Source organism: Tauraco erythrolophus, chromosome 21, assembly GCF_009769465.1.
Source record: "Tauraco erythrolophus isolate bTauEry1 chromosome 21, bTauEry1.pri, whole genome shotgun sequence".
NCBI classification, from domain to species: Eukaryota; Metazoa; Chordata; class Aves; order Musophagiformes; family Musophagidae; genus Tauraco; species Tauraco erythrolophus.
The window spans coordinates 5,367,392-5,393,919 of NC_141485.1; the positions used below are offsets into that span (position 1 = coordinate 5,367,392).

Here is a 26,528-nt window from a genome sequence, read left to right on the forward strand (position 1 = left end):
ATTCTCACCTCTGTGTGCATGTGTGTTGCTCGTGTTAAACCGAGCGTGAGCAGATTTTGCAGTATGGGCAAGAGTTGGGCTTTCAGATCAAGCCGTGGATCACTGCTGCTGCCCTCAACATCAGCGTAAAGCAGTAGGAGCAAGGCAGTAGGATTCTGCCAAAGTCAAGCAGGGGCACGTTGAACTACTTAACGCTTTGTCTTCAGACAGGGCTGCTGTATGGAGCAGCATTATGTCAAACATCCATAATGGTCTGACGCTGTTCAAAAGGGCATGGTACGAGACTGTTAATAAGGAAAGTTCTCCGCTGTTTCATCCCTTTGCTTGGGAAAGGGCCAGTTTTATGTTGACTGGGGCTTGTGGAACTGAGAAGTCTCTGTGCAGCTGCAGGGTCCGTTTTTGAGTTGAATCCTCAAGTCCAGTAGGATGGAGCAGCTTCGAGGTGTGGGCTCCGGAGCTGGTCTTTCCTGGTATGTCAGACCTGCAGACGTGACTCACGGGAGCCTTTCAAAACCTGGAAAGGCCTTCCCAGAGGAATTCCAGCTCCTCCAGGCATTTGCAAAGGAAATTCTTAATTGGATTAGATTCATAATACTGATCTGCTAATGACTGTTTGTTATGGAGATCTTAGAGCTACCTTGTAAATATATTCACCTTCATTTAGCTTGCCTTGTGTCTTTTTATCTCGTACAAGCTCAGTGCTGTTAAGACTGTAGGGCCGCCTGTGGATCTTACAGTTGGGAATGGGAGGACTACTGTGTTTATTACACAAAATTGTATAATGTTCGCATAATTCTCCCCTCTCTTCGTTTCTGAATGTTGCTTTAGGTGAGGGTAGTAATGGGAAAGAGTTGTGATTAGCAGAGCTATGTATTTATAGTAAGAGTCAGGACTGAACACGCATTTTTCCCCCTGAAACTGACCTTTACGACTTGGGTTGTAGGTGCTGTTGTGATGGTGTGAAGAACACCTGCACTGTGGGCAGGGCTCCTGGCTGTCTCCCTGTGCAGGACAGACCCAGTCAATTCGAGATTTCAGTCGTAACATCGATACTGAAACAGTTTTTCTACATAGTAAAGGCACTAACACCAATTCTTCTGTTTATTCACCCACATAAGTGGATGCCAAACTGTTTCTGTTGCTTGACTGACTCAGTGGTACGTGTCAGGTTCTTTGAGTTTTTCCTGTGCTCTGGAGCCCTTATGAATCCTCGAGTGAGTAGCAAGTAGCAGGAGTCTGCTGTGAAGAAAGGGAGCAGTGACTTCCAGAGTAGGAAGAAGGTATATCTTCCTGAAAGCAAGTGTTAGGCAGTTTAGGGAGTGCTGCCTGTTGCAATATAAATCCCATGTGAGAAGCATGTACCTGGGTTGTTTTTAACCAGTCGGGAAGTAAGCTTGAACTTGTGAAAATGCTAGTGTGTCTGGGAATATGATATGGCTTTGTTAGAGGGGTATGAGGTACTGGATTTGAGAGAAGTGAGTGTAAGCAAAAAGCATCTCGCCACGTCAGGTTACTGGCTAAACTTGTGATTTTGGGACACAGTCGGATTGTCAGAGCTGACTTTTTCTTCTTATAGTAGTCGATTTACACTGCTTCCGACCTCGCCACTCGCTCCGTGTCTGCCCAGCTTCCTCACAGGAGAGCTGCGGTATCCAGTAGCTCCGTAAGCTGAGTAAGAATAGTGTTGTACCTTCTCTTTAATAAAGGAGTTGACAGATATCAGTTGTAATGCAATCACACACCTTTTCAGGATAGAGAGTAAATGCTTCCTGTAGCCAAAAATGAAGAAAATTGCATAAATCATTCTTCCAGTTGGTGTAGGACAAAAGGCAAAGAGCACCTCAGCCAGCTGGGGGAAATCGCGCGCCTGAACTCACCTCTAACCTATTACTGCCGATGTCTGCTCTGCACCAGTCACTTGAAGTAAACTAGATGGAGCTGGAGATTGCCGACTTTGAACCCTGCAGAAAGCAGTGGCCTGAGGATGCAATTTAGCAGGCTGAAAGCCCCATGCTGAATTCCTGGCAAGCGCCAGTGATTGGTGTGAAACACCTGCCTGTACAGCCTCTGACTTTGGGCAAGGCATCATGTGAACTTCCCAGTCATCTCTGTCTCGAATAGCAACAGGAGCAGAATATGAAGGTGATCTGGAAAAGGCAGAAAAGAATTTATACCCTGCTTTAAGGGTGTTTTTTTGGTGGATATTTCTATTGCTGCTCTTTTCCCTCTCCTCCCCAGCGCTTTTGGGAAAGCCTAGTCTGCATGTAGATGTTGGGATTATGCTTCACTTGTGCCTGTGTGAAGACAAATTCACACTTTTGCTTTTATGAGTCTGTCCTTCATCCTCTTCTGATGTGCTGCTTTCCTTTTTTCTACCTTATTGCTTCTGTCCTTTCACCCCCATCTCCTTTGAACGCATTCAGTATGGCTGGGGCTGAATGTGTTCACTTCTCAGAAACCTCTCAGACCTGTGTTTTGATTATTTTTTTTTTTCCCCCACCAGAGATGTCTCTTCATTTATTGTTCTTTAAAGGCAAATTGGATGAAGTGATTCTCACTAGAGCTGTGTTGTTCCTCATCCCTCTTTCTTTTCCCTGATGCTGCCCTGTGTGTCATCCTGCTTTGAGAAGATGACTTCTAATCTGTTAAGAAGATGGTGCTACAAAGGCTTGAACACATAATAATGAATCTGGACACTGAATTCAGGCTATTGTTAACTATTGTCTGCAGTACAGGCATGAGTGATGCATGGGAAAGAAACAGGAGCCAGTATGTGCAGAATGCCTGAATTTCTGAGTCTGACCCAAATTATCCAAAGTCAACAAATCTTTCTGTTGACTTCCATGATTTCTGCCTATAAATACAAAGCTGGATGGTTCCCTAGCAGATATGTCCCAAATATCAGAGTTCATAACCAACCGAACTAATTAAAAAAAAAAAATACCAAAAACCTCAGTGCAGCAGGTGGTATTATACACTTCTTATGCTTATTTATTTATACAGATGTGTGCTTGGTTTTTATAGATGTATGGTAATTTAACATCTTTAAAACCAATACTTCCTTTAATTTTTTATCAGCTGTCAATGAGGCTAATAACTAATGGGTTGTGTAGGGAATGGTCTCTGTGGGCCAGGTTCTTTCTGTAAATAGAAGTAACTAATTACATCAGGTGATCACATGTTTACATGCAGCTTACCCAGTTTATCGAACTCTTCTGCTTGTCATGTCTGAGACAAAAAAGTTCAGCTTCATCGCGTTGGAGGGAACTTTTCTGATACCCTGTAAGTCTCAGGATTGTCTGCGCACGAGTGCACGGGGAGGAGGCTGGACCCCTGGTGACAGTAGGAAGGGAAGCCAGGTAAGGTAGATAACACATGCTTCCATGAGGTTTTACTTCCCAGGGTGAGACTAGCAGGAGCAGTGGGAGGAAGAAAACTAGTAAATAACTTCGCTGGCTTCACAACTCACAAAATACTCGAATTCACAATACATCAGTGCTTTTGCTTGTGAAACGGTACCTGGTTCTTAAAGCACAGTAGTGCTGCTGCCAGAGACCTGAACGGCTGCTCAGCACGTGTTCTGCCCTTGCACTGTTGAGCACTGGCTGGTTTGGAAGGTAGAGAGAAGCACGGAATGAATTAAATGTTGGGATCTAGCATACCTGGGCATATTACTTCTTAACTCTTTAAGAGAGTTCAGGTCTTCCTCTGCTCTTGTACTGATGCAGACAGATTATGCTTGTGTACCTTCATCTTTCCTTGCATACATCTTGTTTCTCTCTGGCCGTATAATGGTGTTTTAATCCTGCTTCTGTTCTCTGTCTTGCTGAACTCTTATTTCCAACTCTGACCACGCTGTTGGAAAGACGCATGCTAAGCAGATGCAGTGTTCCAGCTGATGGAATAGTTGGTGACCTGTGAAACGGTCGTTTTGGTTCCCTTCCTTGCCCAGTGGCAAGTGAAATAATCGTGTACCGACCTGTCCAGTGGTGTCCAGGTATCCTTTCTGGATGTTACTAATTTACAACTTCTTATATGCGTGCCCAAGGCTTTCAATTCAATGTCAACAAAGTTATGCTGACTGCTATCAAGCTTTTTTCCACTAGTTCCCTCAGGAGGAGTTGCACCACAGATAAAAGCGTAGTGGCTGATGCTCTGTAGTTAATGTGAATTAGCTTTGAGTAGGTATGACGTATAAAATATGTGAGCCTAATTGAGGCCGAAGAGTTAGTCTGTTAGTTTTAATGTGGTCAGGTTGTGCCTGGCTTATCTGAAGCTTGGTGGTCTGTTTGATGCCTGAGAAATCTTTGGCTTCATCAGGAAGATTGTTTCTTTAACTCTCGAGTGTCACAACTTTATCCGTATTGAGGAGCAGATGGAGTTTGAAGAACTTGTAGACTTTCACTGAGTAGTTTGTGCTGAGGAATAATCCTGACACTGCTGGAATATGGAGTAGAGAGGAGAGCTGACAATATTCATAATAACCATCTTTCAGGTAACGGAGTCTGACTTTTGTCTTCAGAAGAGAGTAAGCTCTTCTTTGATCCAAGAATTGCAATAGGAAGGTAAGAGTTGCAATGGGGAAGAGCTTGAAACAGGCTGCAGCTGTTAGCTTGTTTTGTGGGGTTTTATTTTTATTATGTTTAAGATAGAGGCTCCCAGCACTGGGTTCCAGGTGTTCTCCTGCAGGGTTTTGGAGCAGCTGTGACCAGAAGTGTGTAACTTGGGCACAGTTAAAACTGTTTCAAAGATCTGAATTTGTAAATGATGCAACTTTCTCTGTTTCTCAATGGGGCACTTGTAATGCACTGACAGTAAGGTTGGTTTCCTGGTTTGTTTTAGCTACGGCTGCCGTTGAGGCCCTGCTGTAGGAAGCCAGGGAGCCTTGTTCTTTATGAAGCTGGTGGAACAGCTGTAGCTCTATCCATCATTGGGATAAATAGGAGTCCAATAGAAGAGCCGAAAGCCTTCTTCCTTTATCTAGCTGGCAGACATAACCAGCATCCTTCATTATAAGCCTGTTGCTGAGTCTTGGTAAGTTAATTAGAAGGTTTCTGAGAAGGGAAAAATGTTCTTGCCTACATTTTTTTCGTGGGGTTACTACTTTCCCCTGCAAAGAAAAAAAAAATCTGATTGTTGAAAACAACCGACATCAAAGAGAAATCGTCCAAGGAAGCTTTGCCAGACACAGGTTTATTTTCCTGCCGCGGTTATCCCAGCCTGATTGCAGACTGTAGCCTGGTGGGTCCAGAGCATGCTCTCGGTAGTATCTGTGTGCCTTTGACACAAGATGGCCACCAGGAATGCCATGTGTAAATAACTCCAGGTTTGCTTATAACTGGTTCCTTTGAGAGCTGTGGCCCAGTTTGTATTGAAGAAGGTGCTGTTCCTTTGAGCGTTTGTTTACTTATTTATTGAGGTCAGCAAAGTGAAGAATAATTACAGGATTTAGACTTAACAACAGGCATCTGATGTATGGGAGCTCCAGAGTGTGAAATTGAAAAGCTAAGTGGCTTCATGCTATTGTTTGCTTGATAAAAACTCCTAATGTACTGACGACTCTTGAAGATTTTTTGATTTCTTCATAGCCATTTAAGTTTTATTTAAGGGAGGCTTTGTATGATGTTCTGACAGTGGGAGCTAGTCTGAAAGTTTGCAAGAGCAAGTCTTGACAACACAAGTCTGCTCTGAATTTCAGGAGATGCTACTTAACTTTTTTAGAAAAAACCATGAGAGTAGTAGTTTGGCAAGGGACTTTGCATCAGTGTGGTGACTTTTGAATAGGCAGTGATAAACATCTCCTTTAATTTTCAGAGGCTTTGTGTGAGTTGGTCTTCCAGGTGTTTGTATAGATCCTAACCTTCACAGTCAGACTCACTTTTTTGGAGCTGTCTTTGTCTTAAATTCAGAAATATGTGTGTTCTGCTGAGCAGATTTGATTCAGGTCATACCAAACCTTCCAAGTACAATAGCGCTGGCCACCACTCTTGCCTGCGATGATAAAAGGGGAGACTTTCTGAAACAAAGGTTCAGTGAAAATCTACAGAACAGTGCAACTGATGGGTGTGTAGTGTAAAGGAGATGTGTTGTAACTGAAGATAAAGTTGGTGCTGTACAATTCCAGGTCCTGTTGGCAGCAAACACTAAGGGCTGGAGATCTGCATGCTAATGAACCTCTGAAAGATAGGGAGAAAACGGCGGGGGGTGCTCCTGCCAAAGTGCTAATTCTTACCTTGGTTATGAAGATGGAGTGTCTTGTCCAGATTTAAAAATCAGTTTCTCTTATGCTTATGGTAAAAGGTTGAAGAATGCGGTCATAACTGGTCAATTAAAACGGCATTCTGTAGCGCTTCCCTGGCTTTATGCTAGGACCCAGGAAATGCTCTCTGCCTGCAGAGAAGCCAGCAGTGCAGGAACAGCATTCATCAGTCTTTGTTAGTGCAGCGAGCTGCCTTGACGAACAGTTCATTAACCAGGAGAAGCAGAATCAGTCTTTTAATACACTTGCTATAGCAGTTAGGCCCTGACAGTCAGTAGAAAACTCAGGAGGCTAGTCTGAGAGCTAAAACCTTGCTGCTGGTCTGAAACTAATCTTTCCCCCTCCTTCTGCAGGCCTGTGGGTAGCAGCATCCATTAAAGTGCTTCTCCAAGCTGTTACTAAAAGTACAATATGTGTAGGATCTCATGCTCGTTGAGTGTATGGTTCAGACGTAACAAATGGGACAACAACATACACACTTGAGGAGAAACCTGTTCTGACTCTTCTAGGCATCTCTCAAGATTCACCCTGGCATTAATTGTTTCATTGTAAAATGCGTAAGATTGAGGTAACAGTTAAAACAAATATCCGCAGGCCTCTGGCAGCGCGTGGATCCCTGGCACGCCGCGCGTGCGTTGGAATGGGGCAGACGTGTTGCCAGCAGTTCAGGCACGTTCATCAGTAGCTTCAGAGGGCTAAAATTCACTACGAACAAATCAAAGTCTGTAGGTTTGTGGGTTTGGTGTTTTTTTTTTTTTTCCCCCTGGGGTGCTGGGAGGGAAGGGGGGAATGAGCCAAATGAATCTGTACTCGCCGTAGCTGCAGATCTAAGAGTTTGGTTTCTAGCAAGAGCAAAACCTGAGCTGTAGCAGGTTCCACCTCAGGACTCAGAATGGATTTATGCTGCAGCAAGCACGCGAGGATCATTTCTTACTCTCCTCCTTCCGCCCCCCTTCCCCGCTTGTATTAGCAAGAGATTTGTTCGGGGCAGGGGAGAGTTACTGCTTCAGCCAAACATTTGAGACTTCATGTAAAGCAGCCAGCAGTTGAAGCTTTGGTGCTCTCCTCTAGAGCCTGATCTCTTGTTCATCCAAGTCCTCCAGGAAATGAGAAACATAAGCTGCAGGTATGCTTGTGCGTATACGCTGAGCGCTGCGTTTCTGGAGTGCCTGGAACACGGAGGCCTCTGAAACCCTGCACTGCTACTCAAAATGGCTGCCAGATGTGTTGGCTCTGCTGAATTCCCTGGAGCCTGACACCAGAAATGCTGAGGTTATTACCAGTTTGGTTCTTGCTGTGTTCTTCCGTCAGTCTTCCAGGCACAGTGTTGCGAGACCGAGCATGACCCTGGATGGTTGCGGTACCTGCAGAGGCTTTCTGTCGGCGCGCTGGCGTGCTCCGGGCAAGGCTCGCCGGGACTCTGTTTAAACAAAGGAAGCGTGTTTGTTTTTACAGCTCAAGCTTGGGAGCCTGGGCTGGGATCCTGTGCCATTTCCCTGTGCTAGGAGCAAGATTCTTGAGGAAGACAGCCTCTCCCTCTGCTGCAAAGCACAGCTCTTACTGGCTGACAAATGTGCATCTTATCCTCTCTGGCTTGTCAGTGCCGGAGACTTCTTAGAGCTTAACTTGGATTTGGTTTGATATTTGTCTGTAGATGCACAGACAGTGTAGAGACTTGTGAACTCAACCACAACCTGGCTGCCTGTGCTTACACAGCTTCTTGGGCTGGTCTTATAAGCTCCACACCGGTGTGGCCGCACTGCTGCTTGGTCACCTTGTACCCAGTCAGTCCCAGCTGGATCCCTTGCAACCCATTTCCCAGTCAGTGGGAAACGGAGCTTCCAGGTCCTGCGATAGAGCATCCATCCGTTGAGTGTCGAGCACAAGAGAGCAGGCCTGCTAGGCAGCTATCTCTGGCATCAGTAGGCAGGACTTTTAAAAGTATGTCTTACAGCCACGCTGCGTGGGAACTAGCTGTTTATCTGACAGCATGTACACTTTTCCTGTAGCAGTCAGCAGTTTGCTGAAATAACAAATCCTAATGATAGAGGTATTGGAAAGTACTTGAGCTAGTAGCAGGATCTGTGAGGAAACTGTATCGTCTAACATATGCTGCTCTGCCTTTAACTGAGGAAAAGTTTCTCAAAATAGTCCTCCTTACTCCTTCATCTCATTTGCTTTGGTTTATTTCTAGCATCAAAATGAGAATGTCATTTCGATGTGATACAGCTTTTATAGTAAGTGCAGATCCATACGAGTAGGATGTATCTGGCACTTCGTAGCCAAGGCAAGCTGTATATGGTGACACTTTTAAGGGTATTTGGGTTGTCTTAAGATGGAAAGTGGTTTCCACCATTAAGTAAGTGTGCCCAGGGGTGGAGTATATGAGAAGCAGTGGGTAGACTTCATGGCAGCTTGTTCAGTTGGACTCGCACTGCAAATTCAAGGAAATGCCTGGATATATGACTGTGCTTGCTGCACGGGAATCTGTGTAGTCTTACACGGAGTAATCAGGTTTGTTTAAGGAGGTGTTGGTGTTAGGAGGGAGATGTGTGTTGCACACAAGTGAATCTTCTATTTATCTTTGTTATTCACTTCTAAGACTGTCCTGAAACAGTGGAGCATGCTGCATCGCGCGGATGAGGTGGGTGTCATGGAAGACTGGCTGCTTAGAGGTGTCTTGCTAAGTGGATGTATGGCGGAGCGAACCCGGGGAGCATCGTCCTAAAGAAAAGGAGGAAGTGCCTGGAAGCAGAACCTGTAGAACCACCCCGGCTCGGGCCTGTGTGTACATAAGAAGAGGCATCCCAGAAATAACAGTAAAGTGTTGCTTTGTATTTCTCTTGTAGCAACCCTCCGCTCAGTGAGGAAATGCTGCCTCCGGGGGAGTGGATGTGTCACCGCTGCACTGTACGCCGCAAGGTAAAGCCTCTTGTAACAGACATGATCCCTGCCCTTCCAACTGTCCATTTGGAATGTGAATCCTGTGCTTTATACCTTCCTCTCCCCTTAACGTGTACATACATACTACCAGAGTTGCTCTTTGTGCTTGCCGTTGCAAAGGGCTTTGTTAGGAACAGGTTTAAAGAAAATTAAGGGGTCTCGATGAGACCCTCCTGGTATTTTTAACCTCACTACTAGGAACCAAAACTGAAGTGCCTTTTATGTTCTTGTCAAGCCGTGTCTTTTAAATCGTTTCCTTCCCCCTACTTCTGGAAAGGAGGGAGAGCCGAGGCACAGAGGGACTGGCTCCCGTGCTCGAGGAGGTGAGCTGTCTACAGGCGAAACTGGAGTCACGTTAACACAGCTTTGGCATCAGGGCTGTGATTCTGGTTAATGTGTGTTTTTTAGAAGTGTGACTTCTCAGCAGTTGCACATCAGCAGAGGGTGAAATCACAGTGAGTTATGATTTCCTGGGCTGTTGAACAGGATGGGGAGGAGATGATTGGGCAAGATTGTGGCTTGTGTTTTTTTTTTTTTTTCCTTGATGCTCTTTCTCCAGGAAGCTGTCTTGCACAATGTAAACATCTTATTGCTGTGACTACGTAACTGTGTAGCAGAGGGTTTAGAAACTGCACCAAACTATCTAGCAACTGTTCCCTTGAAGCGACACCCAAAACAGATTGGAAGAAAACTGTACTCAGCTTTTTGTTCCTGAAGCGATTGCCTTGTTGTGTTTCCAGGGTGCTGTTCAGCCATCTGCAGACAGTAAAAATTTAGAAAATAATAATAAAATTAATTTTAAAAGGGAGGGGAAAAAAAAAAAGAAAAAATGCAACTTTTCTGTATTAAAAATTGCCTGATAACACTTTGCTCCTTTTGCAGACCATTTTAGTGATGGAGTAGATTGGTTCATCCGTATTGGTGCTGCTGTCAGGCACAGGAGCGGTGCACAGTTGCCCGTACTGGGCCGTGCAGCATCCCCTCCCGTTGCAAAATGGATCTCGTGGTGATTATGATGTATTGTTTTCCTCTGCTGCAGTTCTCCCTGCCCACCTTGTTCGAGATTCCTGTCATCAAGAGATAGCAGAGTGTTGTTTGTATGTTGTGCTTGTGTTCTCAAGCTGCCCTTCTCGTTCCATAATGGGTTTGGATACACTGCCAGGGTTAATAGGCTGCATTGACAATGACCGGTCTACCATGGAGTTTCTCAGTGTTGGCTAGCAAAGCAAACAAGAGTTGTCTGATTTGTCAAGTATTTAGGACTAGATGCTGTGAAACGTCCTAATCTGGACTCAGATATGACTACCCGGAAAGGAGACCTGCTAATTTTCTTGCCCATGCTTGGTTCCCTTCAGCTGTTTTGTCACCTGTACGTTGGCTGCAATCAAAATTGGTTTTGCTAGGTCAAGGCTTTAATGACTTTGCAGGGGAAGCTATAGTAAGTGGCTCAAGCCTTTTCAGATGCTGTTTGTCTTCAATTGCATTATTTGTCAAGGTTGATGTGCTTTGTTTGTGGCCTCCATGATAAGCCTGCCTATTCATGTCGTGCAGAAGCGAGAGCAGAAGAAAGAGCTGGGGCAGGTAAATGGATTGGTGGACAAATCTGGGAAAAGGACCACCTCCCCCACCAGTGACGCAGACCTGTTGGACAGGTCTAGCAGCAGCATCAGGGCTAATGCGCATGCCAGAATCTTGGAAAGGAGAGCAAGCCGGCCTGGCACTCCCACATCCAATGCCAGCACCGAGACCCCCAACTCAGAGCAGAATGATGTCGATGAGGACATAATTGACGTGGATGATGACTCTGCCATTGCAGAAATGGACTGCGGGCAGCCCCAGCTGAAGCGACCCTTTGAGCTTCTTATTGCTGCTGCCATGGAAAGGAACCCAACGCAGTTCCAGTTGCCGAATGAACTGACCTGCACCACAGCACTTCCAGGTGAGCGATGGCTTGTCTAGCGTGGGTGAAGGTGTCCACAGTTGCATCCAGCTGCCATCTTGCCACTTCTCCCTCCTGACTCCTTGGTAGTTGTGGCTCCAGTATGCTCACTGGTGAAAGGAGGGAGTACAGAAGTACCCCGGTCCTCCAGCTGTCCAACAACAGGTTGCCTCTTCCAGATTTGAGCTGTGGGGACACTGCTACTACACACTACAGCTCTGTCAGAACTTGTGATAGAGGCTTGCTGTTCTCACCTTAGCGTAGATCATCAGTCTGAAGAAAAAGATTCCAATTGTCAAAATACTTGATTTTGATTTATGATATGATAATCTAGTAACCAAGTAACGGCTTCATATATAGGATGTCACTGAAAAGATTAGGCCAATCCTGTCACTTAAAGCTAGATTTAGCAGTTGATAACGATTCCTTAAGCAGCTCTTTTTCCCTTTTCTGTTTGTCTCTGCCCGAGATGATTATGTGTATCTACCAGAACGCAAATCTCTGCAATGTGGGTAACCCAAAGCCTTTTAAATTTTACTTTCAGGTACTAGTAAGAGGAGGAGAAAGGAAGAAACCACAGGAAAGAATGTCAAGAAAGCACAACACGAGTTAGACCACAATGGTTTGGTTCCCTTGCCGGTGAAAGTGTGCTTCACATGCAACAGGTAACTTGACTTTCAGGGAAGCTGTTTGGTGTAGCTGCACCCTTCAGAGGAGCAAAGTTCTTGCTGAAAAAAGTAGACGACCTGTTCCCTTTCCCATTCTCCTTCGTTACTTGCTTACAGTCCTCTAAACAAATAGGGGAATAATCATCTTTGCTAAATAGCAGATATTTAACCATGGCAAGAGTAGGTGTGTCTTCTGCAGCCTGGTGTGGCTTTAAAGGGCTTTAAAATGTAGCCTGAAGAGTGAGCCATCTTGTCTTTGGTATTTTTCTACTAAGAAAAATTCTAAAGTGGTGGTGGTTTAGAAAAAGGTGATACTTGTTTATGATGCGTGAAGGAATGATGCGAGGAGATGACCTTTAGGAAACAGAAATCTAGTGAGAGATACAAGCTCAAAGCAAATAGGAATATTGTGCTGAAACAGTAAATCTGAAAGCCAGTACAAAAAATACTGCTGTTTTTTATAAAACATAAAAAATACACAGATAAATCCCAATTCAAAATGTCAGTGAAAACAAAAAACTTCGTTTTGGGAACCCAGTAAGAGTTGAGTTTCTGGAATTGGGCTGGAGGCTCAGGTTGGCTTTTGTGGGGAACAGCTGATGGCTTTGTCACGGAGCGAAGACTTCTTTAAAGCCTGGGGAATCAGACATAGTAGCTTTCTGGAGTTTGAGACTTGTTCTGAGAATATCTTGTTGAAGTAAATGTCCCAACTTCATACAAGATTCATCTGAGAAAAAACGTAATAACCTAAATCCGGGATTTCCTTTTCATCTCTGAATTTTGCTCTAAATGAAGCCACTCGGAACTAATGTCCAAGGTCAACTTAAAGTTACTTGTGTGAATCTGACACGTGCTTACAGCGTTGGCGTCTCTTCCTGCCAAAGAACCTCTTTTGCACCGAGAAACCCTCATGTGCGTGGGCAAAACCTTTTGCCCTGAGTGGGTCTTGCAGAAGGTCCGTATAGATCAAGTTACAAATCTGAAGCCTAATTTTAGATGCAAGTAACATAGTGTAGAGGAATTGGTAGGGAAAGATAAGCTGAAGTGGTTAGCTGAGCTTCCCCACGTGTTCGGTTTATGCCCTGTATTCTGTGTGGGAAATAAGATAAGACTCTCTCTTTGCAGGAGTTGCAGAGTGGCACCTCTAATTCAGTGTGATTATTGCCCGCTGCTCTTCCACATGGATTGTTTGGAGCCACCGCTTACTGCCATGCCTCTGGGTAGATGGATGTGCCCAAATCACATAGAACATGTGGTGGTAAGCAGGACTATGATTGCAGTATGGTAACCGGATGCTGGAGCGGAACCTGGCAGGTCCATTAAAGGACAGAGTACAACAAACCTAAAACTGCTGCTGAGCTCTTATTGCTCCCTGTAACGCTTGTAAAGCTCCTGCTGCAAGCAACGTGCTCTCCAAAGGAATATGATGCTGCTGTCTGCAATAAAATATAAAGATGGGGGAACTCCTTCCTGTAACTGAAGCTGACAGTTCTCAGATTGTGGCGCACTGACAGCTTGTCTGGTTTTCAGACTGGACTCCTTAAGATCTAGATGAGCTTCCAGAACTGTGATACAAAGCAGCACAGTGCTACAAATAGGGGAAGTAATTCTTTGCATGCTTAACCCAAAAAACTTTCATTCCAAGAGGGAGTTTTCATTTGTGGAAAAGCAGTGTACTTGAGACTAAATACTCAGGAAAGAGGGGGCTGAAACAGAGGGCTCATGCCCAGACAAACTGCTTCTGAGAGCATTGATGCTGCTTAGTAGGCCTCTAAATGCTTTTGTATTCATCTCCAGCAATGTGCCCTTTAACAGAAATAGTTAGTGCTGCAGGAAACAAATAGCCTGAGGCTGAGCTGTTGCTGCACTGCCAGTGCTCCGAGGCGTTATGAAAGTCTTAGGGTACGTTAGAGTGACCCGCAGATCCCTAACTCCTGTGGCATTATCTGATCACCCAGCTGAACCAGAAGAACTTGACCCTGAGTAATCGGTGCCGAGTATTTGACCGGTTCCAGGACACCATATCTCAGCATGTTGTCAAAGTGGATTTCTTAAACCGAATCCATAAGAAACATCCTCCGAATCGCAGAGTTCTTCAATCAGTAAAGAGAAAAGGTTTGAAGGTATGTGTAAACGCATAGGTGCTGGTGAAACTCCCCGTGTATGTATTCTAGTTCAGAAGGGAAACCAGCACATCCCGTAGGGGCAGGAGGCAGGGGGTGGGATCTGGATGAATGTGTTGGTGAGAGGTCTGGGAGTCAGCGGTCACTTTTCACTACGTGTAGGGTTTAAGAAGCTCTTTTTCCACCAACCATAAGGCTCAAGTGTTACAAGTAAGCCTTTAAATCTAGCACAAGCATAGAAAGTACAACACAAAACCTCCTGAAGGTGGCCCTACAGTCAGAACTGGGGCTGCTGCATGTTCTATGTTAAATCCCAAAGAGTATTTGCCGCCAGAATGCCTGAAAAATGCCATACAGGTTTCTCTTCTTACTTGACCTTTTTTGCATGACTTCTTTTATGCTGCAGCCACCACGTTGTGCTGAAGTCATGCCTGACCTAAGGGAATAAAACCTATTAATTTCAGTGTCGCTGCATCAATTTAAAGCACTTAGTCCTTGAAACTTCCAATATATTGCCTGCAGGGTTCCTTTGGGTCACAAAGCAGCAAACACGAAGCGCAGTGCCGGTTAGGCGCTTTGTTTAACTAGTCATTCTTGAGTAATTGTTCTCATGTGTGATCTTCTTTCTCCACAATGTAGGTTCCTGATGCCATAAAGTCCCAATACCGGCTTCCACCCCCGTTACTTGCGCCTGCAGCAATTAGAGATGGCGAGCTGATCTGTAACGGGATCCCCGAGGAACCCTTGCAGAAGCACCTTTTGAACACTGAGCACTTAGCCAGCCAGACAGAACAACAGGAGGTAAATGAAGTCAAATGCTTGGACTCTATCTCTGTACTTGCTTTGGTACAAAGATCCTCTTCCGTTTCAGTCGTGATCAGAGCAGTTGTCTAGGAAACCAGTCTCAAAATCATGTCTGAAGGTGATAGCTTGTCTTGTCTGACACCCTTACCCATTAAAACTTCATTTTGGCTTTCCAGGTTAAATGTAAAACTCCTCATTTGATACTTCAGGGAAGTGGTGAAATAGTCTTCTGGCCTTAAGAGTGGAGTCGAGGGCTTTCTGCCTAGATGTCATTTTTATTTCCTGACTGAGGGGAAATACTTTCCCCTTTGGTTATGTAAGGCCGCTCTCTGACACATTTATTTGTGTGTTAACGTCACATTTCTGGGCTGCTTTTTGTGGCTGATAGAATTGGACTTTTAAATCAAGGTCAAAGGAGTGTTTAAGTCTCGTATGAGACTTCTTGCCAGATTCCACCACGCGAAGGCATGTTGCTTTGCAGTGATGTAGTCGAGTACTTCTGTTAGCTCAGGCAGGGTTCTTCTATGCGGCAGGTGCACGTTCACCATGGAGCTTAAAACTTGTAATAAATCTTTTGGTCTTCCTCTACCGTGTGTAAAAGGAGAGATGCTAGTGTGAGCTAGATCAGCATTTCTTTGCAGCATGCTACAGAGTAAGTTGGGAGGATTTTGTTTGGGTAGAAGTCCATATCACTGAAAGTTGTGTTTGTAACTAGCTGAAGGGTTGCAACACTTAACGAGTGAAGAGAAGGAAGAGTTTGGGGGTGAAGAAGCGTGTCTGCTGCCTTCTCCCTCCTTTAATCTCAGCCTCTCTGTGTACTCTCCCCAGCACAGAGACAAACAGTACCTAATTTTGTTTGTACTTTTGTGCTTCTGGACAAAGTTTTCTCCTGATTCTAGATGAGCATCAGAGCAGATGCTGCAGTTCCAGGCTGCATCTGAGCGGTCAGCAGCACAGTGAGGCAGCTGACTCTCTTGGAGCTGGCTGAACGATGGTGTAACTGCTGAGGTTTGGAGTGCTGTCTGCCTGTGGAGCTAACCTGCACTTTTTTCCTTCCTCCCAGTGGCTCTGTAGTGTTGTTGCGCTCCAGTGCAGCATATTGAAACATTTATCTGCTAAGCAGATGACTTCGCTTTGGGACTCTGAACAAACAGAGAAGGCTGATATTAAGCCTGTTATTGTGGCAGACGGCTCACTCGCCAACCCTTACCAGGCAGCTGACAAGGCACCCACACCTTCCCTCTATTCCATGTCATCCTGCACCTCAGGGATTACCACCCAGAATTCCTTGAGCTCCTCGCAATCCCAGCAGACTTTGTCACAGGAAGATCTCAACTGCAGCTCTTGTGTAGATAAATCCAAGAAGGTGTCTTCTTGCGGGACTTCGAATGGGCCAACAGCCTCTGACATTAAAGTGAACGGTCCTCATTTCTATGGCGTTTCGTCCGAATCTTCGGCACAGTTGACTGACTCCCAGAGACTAGTCGGATCTGGTAACACAATACCTGTTTTGTCTCATCGGCAAACGTGGCCTCGGCCCCTCACACCCCCAGCAACTTGTGGACTTCTGAATCACAGCATTGGAACCATTGTCAAAACAGAGAACGTAGCAGGACTCGTTTCTTGTGCACAAAGGGGTTCTGTGCCGGTCACAAGTATGCCTACGTCCATATCGAGCTCCTGTGCCAGCCTGGAGACCACCAGCACTTTGCAAAGAAAGAATGTGCAGACACAGATAGGACCGCCACTGACGGCAGACCTGCGATCTGTGGGCTCCCCTCTGACCGCCACGAGGGCTCTCACCCCTCCGCAGGCTGCAGATGGGATCTCTGCTGTTGGGTCCACAAACAGATTCTGTTCACCAGCACCACCTTCAGGTACGTGCCAAACAGCTGATCTTGGCCCCAGGGCTGATAAAGTGCTGAGGCTAAATGTTGTTCTGAACCTCGAGGCTCTAGCAGTGTGCCCTTGTTTAAATGGGAATTGGGGTTTCTGTGGCGAGCTGGGAGAAGTTTCTCAAGCTCTCCTCTGTCTTAGGTCCCTTCATGGGACCAGGGGATGTGTTTTTGCTGCCTGCTTGTACCTGAGAGGGCACCTTTGTCCTGAGAAGCAGGATAGTAGATCACTTTAATTCTGGAAAACATGAGTAGTTTTAAATTGGAAGTCTTTAGCTGCACAGCTTTGATGTTGGAGAATTGCAGGCTTGGGAAGCTGTAGCCGGTTCAGTACCTGCTAGTCTGATAACACAGAGTGGTTAAGGACTTGGGCATACCATCTGTGCCCTCAGTTGTACCCAGAACCCTCGTTAAAGTGTATGTGACCCTTCAGTATAAAAACATCAAGTCAAACACAAAAATGTTGGAGTAACTGCCCATAACTCAAATTTTGCTGGAATAAGCTTTCACTTCAAGTGTTCTTCTCCTTTCCTCCGCACCAGCTCAACACTCATATTATTAACCCTTTGTGCAGGCTGGGCTGAAGCAGCCACCGAGAAGGATGCGACAGAGCTGTCTGTCCCTTCTCTGGCAGTTCCTGGCTGCGCAGCAGCAGACTGGCACGGAGCGGCTCACATCTCGTGGCTGCAAGCAACAGAGGCAACATCTTTTTATTCTTCTTCTTAAAATTCCTTAATAAGTAACTTCTGAGCTTTACCTCATGTTTGGAGGCGGTCCCCAGAGTGCTTGGCCTCCTTGCTTATTGCTGAACAAACTTGGTTACTCTCAGGCTGCTAGTTTGACCGTGCCCTGCTTAGAAATGCAAGGCTGGACATAGTTTTGGTAGAGGAAATGAGACCATGCTAAAGAAAACTTCTTGCTTGTGGTTTGAAGAGCACTGCAAACCCTGCATAATTTTGGAGTTACTCAGGATGTTAAATAATTGGGTTTGGTGCAAAGCTTGCGTTCTACAAAACGCAGATTAAAACATCATTTTGGTGCAGTGTCTCTTGGGAAAGGTGTAAATATTTAGACTTCCCATCTAACACGATGCATATATATATATATGTATTTGTAGCACGTCTTAAATTATGGCGTGCAAATTTTATTGCTGAGTACAAAAGTAGGAATCATTCCTGACTCTCTTTTTTGCTATAAATGTCAGGCTTATAGTAGTTCTACTTCTAAGCAAACCAACGCAAGAAGATCTCATATCAACAGTGCATTGAAGGGGCTTTGTTTCCTGGCATTTGTCATTGCCTTTCAGCTGCATGGCTGCTGCCAAAGCAGTAGGATTTTATTTTGTAAATAATAAAATCAGTTTATGAGTGTCACATTCTTACTAGACAGTGAAGTACACCCCAGACTTGATAACCATTCAGAGAAAAAAAAAACATGGCAATTGTACTTTTGATGCATGTTCGGACCTGGACGAGCTAGTTGGTGAATGTCTCTAGGGTTAGCAAGCTCTTCAAGCTCCTGGAGACTTGGTGCTCATCTTTCCAGTCTCTGTAGTACGACATCACTTACAGTCTGTCCTTGCTGCTGCTTCAAACAAAGGGTACGAGCTTAAATGTACAGGTTCAGAATTCCTCTGACAACTGGAGGAGACAGGCAGGAGCTGGCAGTTGGCTCCGTGTTGGAGGCACACACAAGTCCTTCTGTGAGGAGAAGAAAGCTAATGGCCTCTAATTCAGGCCTTTTTCAAAGCATGACTACGAGCAAAATTAGTCATTCCGAGCAGCTTGGAAGCCAAGTGCAGCCTGAGGGCTGGGTGCCTGTCTCACGAACGCCACAGTGACATTACCTTCTCTGCACCATCTTTCTCTGTAGATGGTAAGGTCAGTCCCAGCACCTTATCCATAGGAAGCGCTTTAACTCTACCCTCATCACTCACTTCGAACTCTGCAGCTATGTTGGACCTCACCAGTTCCCTGAAAGCGTTTATGGACGGCGGTGAGTATTTAGTTCATTCTCAGTCTCTACTAGCCCTGTGTGTTTGCTTCCCTGGAGCGTTCGGCCTCTGCTTGAGGAAAAGTTCCAGAGATAAAGAAGGGTTGCAGTCAGGTGAGGGCGAGGCTGGGTATACATTACCTTAAACATGTCACATGCTTCCCTACTTGTGGTGTTGCCAAGGCAGCAAGGCAATGAAGTGTTTCTGCCTGAAGCTTTTCTGGGGAACGATCACAAAGCTATTGCATGGCTTTGGGCTGCTTTCCAGGTGGAATTCACATGCAGAAACCTGCAGCCCTGCCATGTTGTGGTGCTAGCTGCGATCCAGAGCTGTTCCCGACGGGCATAAAGTCCAACAACAACAGATCTTGTAATTGAGCAGTCACCTGAGTGGTGATGCTCCAATGGGTCAGTTAATTTTCTGATTTATTTCTGCTTCTGTCAGTCTTCTCCTACACTGGCCCATTTTTTATTTTCCTTTTGTTGCACTTGGCAAGAAGTGCCAAACCTTAGCGGAGTGACTTCAGGAGGCGGAGATTGCTGAACAGCATAGTAAGGCCGCTGCCAGAGAGGACTTCTACATCTGAAGAACAGCCTTTCTGGCGTTGCCAGTGTGACCCTCTTTTCTTGGGTGAACCCCGACCGCTCAGCCTGCCCAGACTGCCTCTCTGCTATGGGGAAAGGCCCTTGTAGCTCTACTTCTTCTGCTTGCCATTTTAGCTGTCGTGGATGCGGAGAAAGCTCTTGGAAGGAGACGTCAGGCAGCTTGCTTGCTGCCAGAAAGCAGACCTCTGTAGGGCTTTACAAATACCAATACTTCAAAGCTATCGGCAACGGATCTGCTTTAAAGCTCGTTAATAATATTGTCTGAATTGCCCTGTTTGGTTTAATTGACCCTGCTACGAAAGTGCGTGACTCAGGAGTGAGCCTGTAGCAGCTTCGAGGTGGTTACAGTTCTCCTCTGTAATGTAGGGTGAGACTTCCTGATTAGATAACGAAGCTTCACCAGAAGGACCTAACCTGCTGCCCAAAGGGGTGCGATGTTGACCTCTACATACCTGTTGATATTGAGCCAAACCAGCACATTTTCAACTTTTATCAGTCCTTGTTCTTCTAAACTTACGCTTGCTGCCTGAATTGTAGCTCTCTGGCCATCGCTGGCTTTCTCCTCACACACTGCTCATAGGAGATGATATCAAGTAATAGATCACTTTTATGTAAGATTCTTGATATTGCAAAATTTGTCAAGTCTTTGCTGTTGAAGCACACGGCAGGTTTGAAAGTGGGACAGTTAAATCCGTTGCAGCTCAGATTGCACCCTTTCCATGAATAACTTACTAATTGCTTTTTGTTTATCAACAGAGATTGAGATAAATATGCTGGATGAGCAGCTGATCAAGTTTCTGGCCTTGCAGAGAATACATCAGCTCTTTCCTTCCAAAGCTCAGTCTCTAGCGAGCAGTGTCAGTTCCCATCAGCAATCTCCTGTGGGAAACCACATTGAAGGTAAGAGCAGCCCTAGAATAGTTGGTTTGTGTTGAGCCGTAGCTTTGTGGCACTCCCTTGCCTGTTCATTGAAGGAGATCTCTCTCTTCTTCTGGTATCTGTCCGATGCTGCCTTTCATGTTTCTTTCCTCTCATCCCCCCTGCTCTGGACATCCACTGGCCAGAAACTCTTTCAAGTCCCTCTACTTAATTATTTCCAAATTATGGCAATGAAAACACGTTCAGTAACTTCACGTTTTTTTTGCTGGAAATCTTTAGTGAAGTTGTGTTTTATTCATCTTGGAATTAGCAAGAGATGGGAAGGTTCAGCTGCTTTTGTTTTTTCACCGCACCTTTGAGATGGGCAAGAGAAACACGTGAGTTCCTGCTCTCTCTGGAGAAGTTGCTTCTGAGACAAGTGCACGAACAGGAGGAACCGAGGCACAGAATATATGTGTGACATTGTCATCGACCATTCAGAACAAGTCACTGTCCAGCTGAAACACTAAATGCAAATAATGCAAATAATGGAAAACAACTTGTGCTTCTGTTGCAAATCTCCAGATTCCCGAGTTCAGCATTGGCTTTGTTCATGGTCCCTGGAATCGGCATGCTAACACCTAGAGCTGCAGGGTGAATGTGGCTTCGTGTTCCTCTGCGTGCAGCTGGTCAATGTAATCTGTTTTCAAGCAATAACTGGACTGCCTTGTTGTGGGAGCAGTTGTCTGCTCCCCCTCTCCTAGCCCTAGGGGTAAATATCCAAGATAAGATCTTTGGAAGCCTGCTAGCAGTCAGTAACCTTCTTCTGAAGCTGTGCTTGCCTGTTTGCTTGCTGCTGTAGCATCACTGCATTCTCAAAATGCTTTGTCAATCTTCTTTTGAACGCTGCTGTAGGACACAGCACCAGGCTGTGATACGAGCTGCGTTCCTGTGCTGCTCATAACAGACCGGCTCTGGAAATTCTTCAGCTCTGGAAATTCTTCAGCGGTCTGCCTTTCGAAACGCAGATTGATGCTATCTTAACCCATCACCCTTTTTGGGCAGGAATGATGCATCCAGCTGACTGTTTAGCATTGCTGATGAAATGTTAGATCCAAAGCCTTCAGTGAGCAGGGTTGAGCCAGCAGAGCCAGGCAGCTGGAAGGACTTGTGCAGGGCAGCTGGGCAGAGGTGGGAATCTGCACGTTTCAGCTGCGTTGAGTGCTGCACGTCCAGTGATGCCACTCAGTGTGGCCAATGTTCTTGATGTAGGTGATTCTGCAAACAGTCTCTTGTAATCCTCATGTTCTGTTCTTTGATTTCATGCTCTTGGTGTAAAACTGTCACGCAGATGTAGTATCAGGAGAGGCTTATACTCTCTGCATATATGGAGCTTATCTCCAAAGGACAGCTGCTGGAATCCTGGAAACGCCTGTGTGGTCCAGAGTTCGATATCTGTTGCACTGGAGATGATTTTCTGTGCAGTTAAGGTGGTCGTGTGAGAGGGAGTGGTTTGAACTTGGCTGCCAGCGAGCTGCTCTGCAGACTCAGCCCTGGAGCAGCCATTGCCCAGTGTGCCATAGGGACCGATGAGTCCACTCGGTAAATCCTGGTGTCCTGGGAGCTGCCTTGATCCTGGACAAGCCCTGTTCAATTCTTGTGTGTTTTTCCTGCAGCTTCACTAGAAGTGAAATCACAGCTGTTAAGTTGGTGACATTCACGAGCACCAGGGTTTTTTTTAAGTGACACTTCGACAGCAAGACTCAGCTCTTTGATTACCCAAAGAGGAAGAGATTAAGAAAGAAGCCAGTGGTAGGAGGCTTGTGTTTTCTTCAGTGTGGCTCCATTGTGCACACTCGGAATTAACGTTCCCCCAGTTGCACGGCTTGTATGGGTTACTGGAGAGAAGAATTTTCTCTGATGACTGGCAAAAAGATGTTTAATGCACAAACATTCCTAGAAGATTGGGAATTGGAGTTTAGACCAAAGCTGACTGCATGCTCCTTAGGATCTGTGCTTTCTGGAGTCTAGGGCTGGGGACACTGGGTTCAAGCAGCCTTTGCAGCTGATAACATTGTTCAAGTAATTTCTTCTTTATCTTGCAGCGCAAAGAAAGGAAGTGCAAGCCCGGGCGGTGTTCTATCCTCTGATGGGCTTGGGGGGTGCAGTCAACATGTGCTATCGGACCCTCTACATCGGGACAGGTGAGTACCTTTCTCCTGCTCTGACCTTTCAGAGTCAGGGTGGTTCTTCCTGACCCTCCCTAGGTGTTTGCCAAGTAGGTGTCAAAGAAAACAGACCCACTGTGGGATTCTTTGCTACCAAGAAACGTGGAAATTCCCCTCTGCTTGAATCTTTATGAGGTTGCACCTTCGTAACCTGAATGGTATGGAAATCAGCAAAACGGCTGTTCTGGAAACTTAACGCCTGACTCATGGGAGAGAAGAGTTACAATTTGCTTGCAGGTTCCTTTTCTTTCTGCTTAGATTCTTCTGGCGCTCTGGAAAGACCCAGTAACTGTGAAATGCTCTTCAACCTTCGTGGGGCTGCTAGCCTTCCCTTCCCCCACCGAAACTTTGTTGGGTGGCTTATCGAAGCATTATTCATGCAGCCCTGGGAGCTCGGACAAAGGCAGTTGCTCCCCTGTTGTTTTGCTAATTGAAGTTTAATTCTGTCTGTTGTTCTCTGCTGCCTGACGGGTTTTTTTCTGAAATGAACTGAGCCTGTTTTGTCCTCCCGGTTGACAGGAGCTGATATGGATGTGTGCCTTACAAGCTATGGTCACTGTAACTACGTGTCTGGCAAACACGCCTGCATATTCTACGATGAGGTGAGGCCCTGAGTGTTGGGTTTTTTTATTATTGTTATTTTTATTATTATTATTATTTGGCATGCATAGCAGTGGGAGCTGGAGATGCAGGCAGCAGGTTGTCTTTGTGTGGTGCTCCTTTGTGGACTACAAAGTAAGAGCCAGGGCTGTGAATGGTTTCACTCCAGTGAAGGCTGCGTCAGCGTTTTCTGTCAAACCCTTTCTGAAGCACAGAGCCCTGCCAGCATGATTTCTCTGAGCTAACTGCCTGTGGACAAAGACTGACCACAAGTAAGCACTGTCACTGCTGGTGTCTAGGGGGAAAAAGAAAAAAAAATAATAGAAACGGTTCAATACTTTTCGATCCAGCTGCATTGTTAATAAAAGCTAAACTTGACGTGTCTACTTCAAACCTCAACTGGAACAAAATGGGAAACTGCTCCAAGTCTCTTGCTTTCAGGTGTGATGGTGGTGCAGAGTGTTCATGCCCATCTGCAGTACTCTGTATAAATTCATTATTTAACTAAAATTTTAGTTAAGCTCTCAGCATAAACAGAGGTCCACAGTTGCTTCTTAACTACCATCCAGAGATTAGTTTGGTCTTGAAGCAGACAGACTGGTGGGTCTGCCAGTAAAAGCACCGCTGGAGATGTCTCTTAGCATGGAAAACAGTCTTTGAAGCAAGATAGTCTTTTATATCACCGTTTGTCACCCAGCTACTGAGCAGGATCCAGGATTAACCCACAGCCAGCTTTAGCCGTTCCTCCAGTGCACTACGAGCTACAGAACACACTCTGTAATGGGATCCAGACCTTAAATCTGTGTTGAAGCATCTCCTCACAGTGGTCAATCCTAAAGCAGGCTCCAGGCACTGAACTTCCTCCGTACTTCAGCAGGCCTCCTGTGGCTGTGGTCGCTCTAGATGGAGGATTCCCCCTGGGAAGCTCTGTCTGCTGTTTCTGGTTCTGGCCGTTGGCAGCTCATGCTTGGCCTTGGTCTCTGCAGTCTCGCAGGTTACGTGAAACCTTACTGCCCTGTGCATGGGGAGTTTTTGAAACTTGATTAAAGCTCAGCTGAGTGTGACGCTGCTTGTGTAATGCTGTGTGTCACGGTGACGTCTCCTGGCGTTTCAGGGTCTGCAAAAGGCCTGTAAATCCCAGACTGTCTCTACCTCGTGGCTGCTGCGGCACGCTGGCATCCCTCTTACTGTCTTGTGTCTGCATCTAGTGTGCCTTAAAAAGGTGTGCTCCCTCTGTGGGAGTCAGCTTCAATCCCTGTTTCCAAAAGACTTGTTGGTCCATGTGCAGTAGGTAAAACCCGCTTCTCTTCAAAGCTGCTTTGGCCCTCCTTCCCTGCCGGGAAGCATCCTGGGAAGCAGCTCTTGCTGGGAAGCTGTTCTGTGACATGAGCCGTGCACAAGGGTCAGGTTGGTGGACTTTGAAGCTGGAGGATGTTTTAACTGCTCTTATTTAACCCTCAGCAGTGGTAGGGAGCGAGGGGTTGTGTTTCAGTGCTCCAGAGGGGTATATTGGCAGAAGCTGTTCTGACTTGATGTCTCAATTCCCTCCTCTTCCCTTTTTTTTTTTTTATTTCAGAATACGAAACATTACGAGCTGTTGAACTACAGTGAGCATGGGACGACTGTGGACAACGTTCTGTATTCCTGTGACTTCTCAGAGAAGATGACGCCCACTCCTCCCAGCAGCATCGTTGCCAAAGTGCAGAGTGTGATAAGTGAGTGTCGAGGCAGCGCCAGCCCCACGCAACAGCAGGGGGAGCTTTGGAGGGGGACAGGAGCGGGTGCAAATGAATTCCTTGATGGTGCCCCTTGTTCTGCCGCGGTTGGTGCACCTCTTGCATAACGGGGAGTCTCTTCACACGTCTGAGTGTGGATTACACCCGTGAAGACCTTCCTCTGCGGCCTTGGGGAGTGCCTCAGCCTGGAGAGTGCTCCCTGCTCCTGCCTCTGGTGCTGGAGTTCACCGAGCCTCCAGAGCCGCGCTGAGGGGATTCCTCGTGCATGTCCTCCCCTCCCAGGCTGCGAGTAAGCTGGGCTGTGCTGCAGGCGTCCCATCCCCGCACGGCTTAACTCCTGCTCTCCAGGAGTTCAGCTCCCTCTTTTTGTGGCTGCCAGACGGACGGGGAAATGCTTCCACCTCTTCGGGGCTGTGAGGAGATTCCCGTTTCCCTTTATCAGCCACTCGCCGCAGACAACTCAGTGCCTTGTGGCTGAAGGATCTCACCCCTGAGGCACCTTGGCAGTAGCCTCAGTTGAAAATAAGCTGCCACTGGCCTGCCTGAATCTGATGGTTTTGGTTTTTCTTTTCCAGAACGACATAAAAGCAGAAAACAGGAAGAGGAGCCACATGAAGAAGCCGCTGTGATGAATTCACAGGCGCAAGGGCAGCATCGGAAACCCTGTAACTGCAAAGCCAGCAGCTCCAGCTTAATCGGGGGCAGCGGGGCTGGCTGGGAGGGTACAGCCCTGCTCCACCACGGCAGTTACATCAAGCTGGGCTGCCTCCAGTTTGTTTTCAGCATCACCGAATTTGCGACCAAACAGCCCAAGGGGGACGCTGCCTTAGTACAAGACATGGACTTGGAGGAGAAGCTTTCTCTGAAACCCCACCAGGTGCCCGTGCTGCGGTCCAACTCAGTTCCCTAGGAATTTTAGGAAGACGAGCTTTGGAGTTAAGGAAACGCCCTCAGACTCTTACAATGCAAAAATGTACAAACCGAGGTGGGATTTTCTATGTCGGCCCGGAGACTGTTCACACGCCGTTTGCATGAAATGAAGAACGTTTAACTTTTTTTAATTTTTCTTTTTTGCTCAAGTTTTAGGGGCATTTGCACATATATTTGTACTATACATTTCATTTTAAAAGGAAAACTGCAGTGAGAGCAAGGACGCGTCAGAGCGAGGGGCGACCGCTGTCTGACTCGAGACTCTCTCTGACAGATAGTTCCCACGCAGTTGTAAAATAATCAGAAACTTGTTCTATTTTGTGCCAGTGACAATAGTTTTATATTAAAAGAGAAATACAGTTTTCATACAGCAAATCTATACAATATCATTGTTTTATTTAATGTAAAGAAGCGCTCTTCTTCCCACAGTTATTTTTCCCATCCCTCCCTGCTATGGTTGCACTACAAGTAGCTACTGTGTATTACAGGCAGTGAGAAACGAGTTCTTTTCCTGGTGTCCATCCTATTTTTATTTCAGATAAGGAAAAGTGTTGGGTTCTGTGTAAATACATCAGTGATGGCATTTTTCAATGTTTTAAAGCTGTGTACAGTGCTACATGTGGTATGACGTTCCTCAAATTGTCTATTGTAGCAGATCGTTTGTCGTAACCTTGTCTGTCTCTTTTGTTTATATGCCACCTCCCCGCAGCAGGCAGCGAGTTCCACTGTACATAGTAATTGTTAACGTTTTAGACTTTACAGAAACTTTCCTGTATTCTGTATATAAAAAAAAAATACTTCACATTCTGTTTTCTGACTGTCTGTCTTAACTCTTGTCACCGCAACCTGGAGCTTCCCTGGACTTGTCCCACCCCCAAAGAGGAGCCTGCGCTGCAGGAAGGAAGGGGCTGTGCTGGGATGGGGGCAGCCTGGGGTCCTGCGTGGGG

At 46.1% G+C, this 26,528-nt stretch overlaps 1 protein-coding gene across 4 annotated transcripts in view; it reads left to right on the plus strand.

Moving 5' to 3' along the window:
- PHF12 (PHD finger protein 12) overlaps positions 1 to 26,346 on the plus strand; it is a 31,878-nt gene extending 5,532 nt beyond the window's left edge. The window contains exons 3-16 of one of the 4 annotated variants that reach the window (XM_086624353.1): positions 9,109 to 9,193; positions 10,324 to 10,334; positions 10,732 to 11,141; positions 11,686 to 11,806; positions 12,935 to 13,067; positions 13,768 to 13,932; positions 14,572 to 14,733; positions 15,800 to 16,613; positions 18,504 to 18,626; positions 19,986 to 20,129; positions 22,193 to 22,291; positions 22,835 to 22,917; positions 24,492 to 24,630; positions 25,227 to 26,346. In XM_086624353.1, the coding sequence (XP_086480479.1) occupies positions 9,109 to 9,193; positions 10,324 to 10,334; positions 10,732 to 11,141; positions 11,686 to 11,806; positions 12,935 to 13,067; positions 13,768 to 13,932; positions 14,572 to 14,733; positions 15,800 to 16,613; positions 18,504 to 18,626; positions 19,986 to 20,129; positions 22,193 to 22,291; positions 22,835 to 22,917; positions 24,492 to 24,630; positions 25,227 to 25,561 (2,824 nt within the window). In that variant the 3' untranslated portion in view covers positions 25,562 to 26,346. The remainder of the gene's footprint in view (positions 1 to 9,108; positions 9,194 to 10,323; positions 10,335 to 10,731; positions 11,142 to 11,685; positions 11,807 to 12,934; positions 13,068 to 13,767; positions 13,933 to 14,571; positions 14,734 to 15,799; positions 16,614 to 18,503; positions 18,627 to 19,985; positions 20,130 to 22,192; positions 22,292 to 22,834; positions 22,918 to 24,491; positions 24,631 to 25,226) is intronic. The other 3 variants (XM_086624354.1, XM_086624355.1, XM_086624356.1) reach the window with 3 other exon arrangements.
- Positions 26,347 to 26,528: the final 182 nt, after the last annotated feature.